Source organism: Phaseolus vulgaris, chromosome 4 (genome assembly GCF_051622355.1).
Source record: "Phaseolus vulgaris cultivar YP4 chromosome 4, ASM5162235v1, whole genome shotgun sequence".
Classification (NCBI taxonomy): domain Eukaryota; kingdom Viridiplantae; phylum Streptophyta; class Magnoliopsida; order Fabales; family Fabaceae; genus Phaseolus; species Phaseolus vulgaris.
Genome location: NC_143501.1, coordinates 28,761,755 through 28,763,117, shown reverse-complemented (window position 1 = coordinate 28,763,117; position 1,363 = coordinate 28,761,755). Strand labels below are relative to the sequence as shown.

Genomic DNA, 1,363 nt, shown 5'->3' with positions numbered 1-1,363 from the left:
AACCAATAGAAAATGAGGTATAGATCTCGTAAAGATAAAAACCCATTGATGTTGAAGTTATATAATAGGAATACATGCATTAACAAAACTCATTCATTCACTTACAAACCTTTTAATTCTTTTATTTATTCTGCAATACAAACACCACAATGGCTGCTTCCACAATGGCTCTCTCTTCACCGTCACTGGCAGGCCAAGCCATCAAGCTTTCCCCTGCCACCCCCGACATCTCTGGTGGAAGGATTTCCATGAGGAAGACAGCCTCCAAGTCGGTTTCTTCTGGAAGCCCATGGTACGGCCCAGATCGCGTCAAGTACTTGGGCCCATTCTCCGGTGAGGCCCCTTCCTACCTCACTGGCCAATTCCCAGGTGACTACGGCTGGGACACTGCTGGCCTTTCTGCTGACCCAGAGACTTTTGCCAAAAACCGTGAACTGGAAGTCATTCACTCCAGATGGGCTATGTTGGGAGCTTTGGGTTGTGTGTTCCCAGAACTCTTGGCCCGCAACGGTGTGAAGTTCGGAGAGGCCGTGTGGTTCAAGGCTGGGTCTCAGATATTCAGTGAGGGTGGGCTTGACTACTTGGGCAACCCAAGCTTAGTCCATGCACAGAGCATCCTTGCCATCTGGGCCACACAGGTGATCTTGATGGGTGCAGTGGAGGGTTATCGCATTGCTGGTGGGCCTTTGGGTGAGGTGACTGACCCAATCTACCCGGGTGGGAGCTTCGACCCATTGGGCCTTGCTGATGACCCAGAGGCCTTTGCTGAGTTGAAGGTTAAAGAGTTGAAGAATGGGAGATTGGCCATGTTCTCCATGTTTGGTTTCTTCGTTCAAGCCATTGTCACTGGAAAGGGACCTTTGGAAAACCTTGCAGATCACCTTGCTGACCCAGTCAACAACAATGCCTGGGCCTATGCCACCAACTTTGTTCCTGGAAAGTGATAAAAAAGAAACAACAGAGAAAGAACAAGAAAAAGAAAACTTGTGAATTTTATTTTATTTGTAGAGTGATTGTGAATTATATTATTTATATTACACGCCTCTCTATTTAGTCCATTTGGATGTCCAAAATTTGATTGTTTGAGTACTTTATTAACCAAACTAACTAAAACTCAAATCACAAATCTTAAACATATATTAGGAAGCGTGTGTTAGGTTATAAAATCTAAAATCTCTTTTCAAACTTTCTAATCCTTATTTTAAATTTAATTTATAAAATACACCTTCCCATTTGTTTGTTCGGAGTGAAAAGACAAGAAAGTTAGTGAAAATTGGTTATTTGAAAAAAAAAATATAAAAAAATGGTAAAACTTAACTAAACTTCCACGCATTTTTTATGTAACACTTTTGTTTGCCAACAC

General features: G+C 42.4%; 1 protein-coding gene across 1 annotated transcript; it reads left to right on the top strand.

The window, feature by feature from the left end:
* Nucleotides 1-1,058, top strand: LOC137837458 (chlorophyll a-b binding protein, chloroplastic). Its single transcript, XM_068646443.1, has one exon. It carries the CDS (start codon nucleotides 150-152, stop codon nucleotides 942-944), a length of 795 nt encoding a protein of 264 aa, XP_068502544.1. The 5' UTR covers nucleotides 1-149; the 3' UTR covers nucleotides 945-1,058.
* The last annotated feature ends 305 nt before the right edge of the window (nucleotides 1,059-1,363 follow it).

Coding starts and splice junctions, on each gene's coding strand:
- LOC137837458 (XM_068646443.1), top strand. CDS start 150: ATGGCTGCTTCCACAATGGCTCTCTCTTCACCGTCACTGGCAGGCCAA.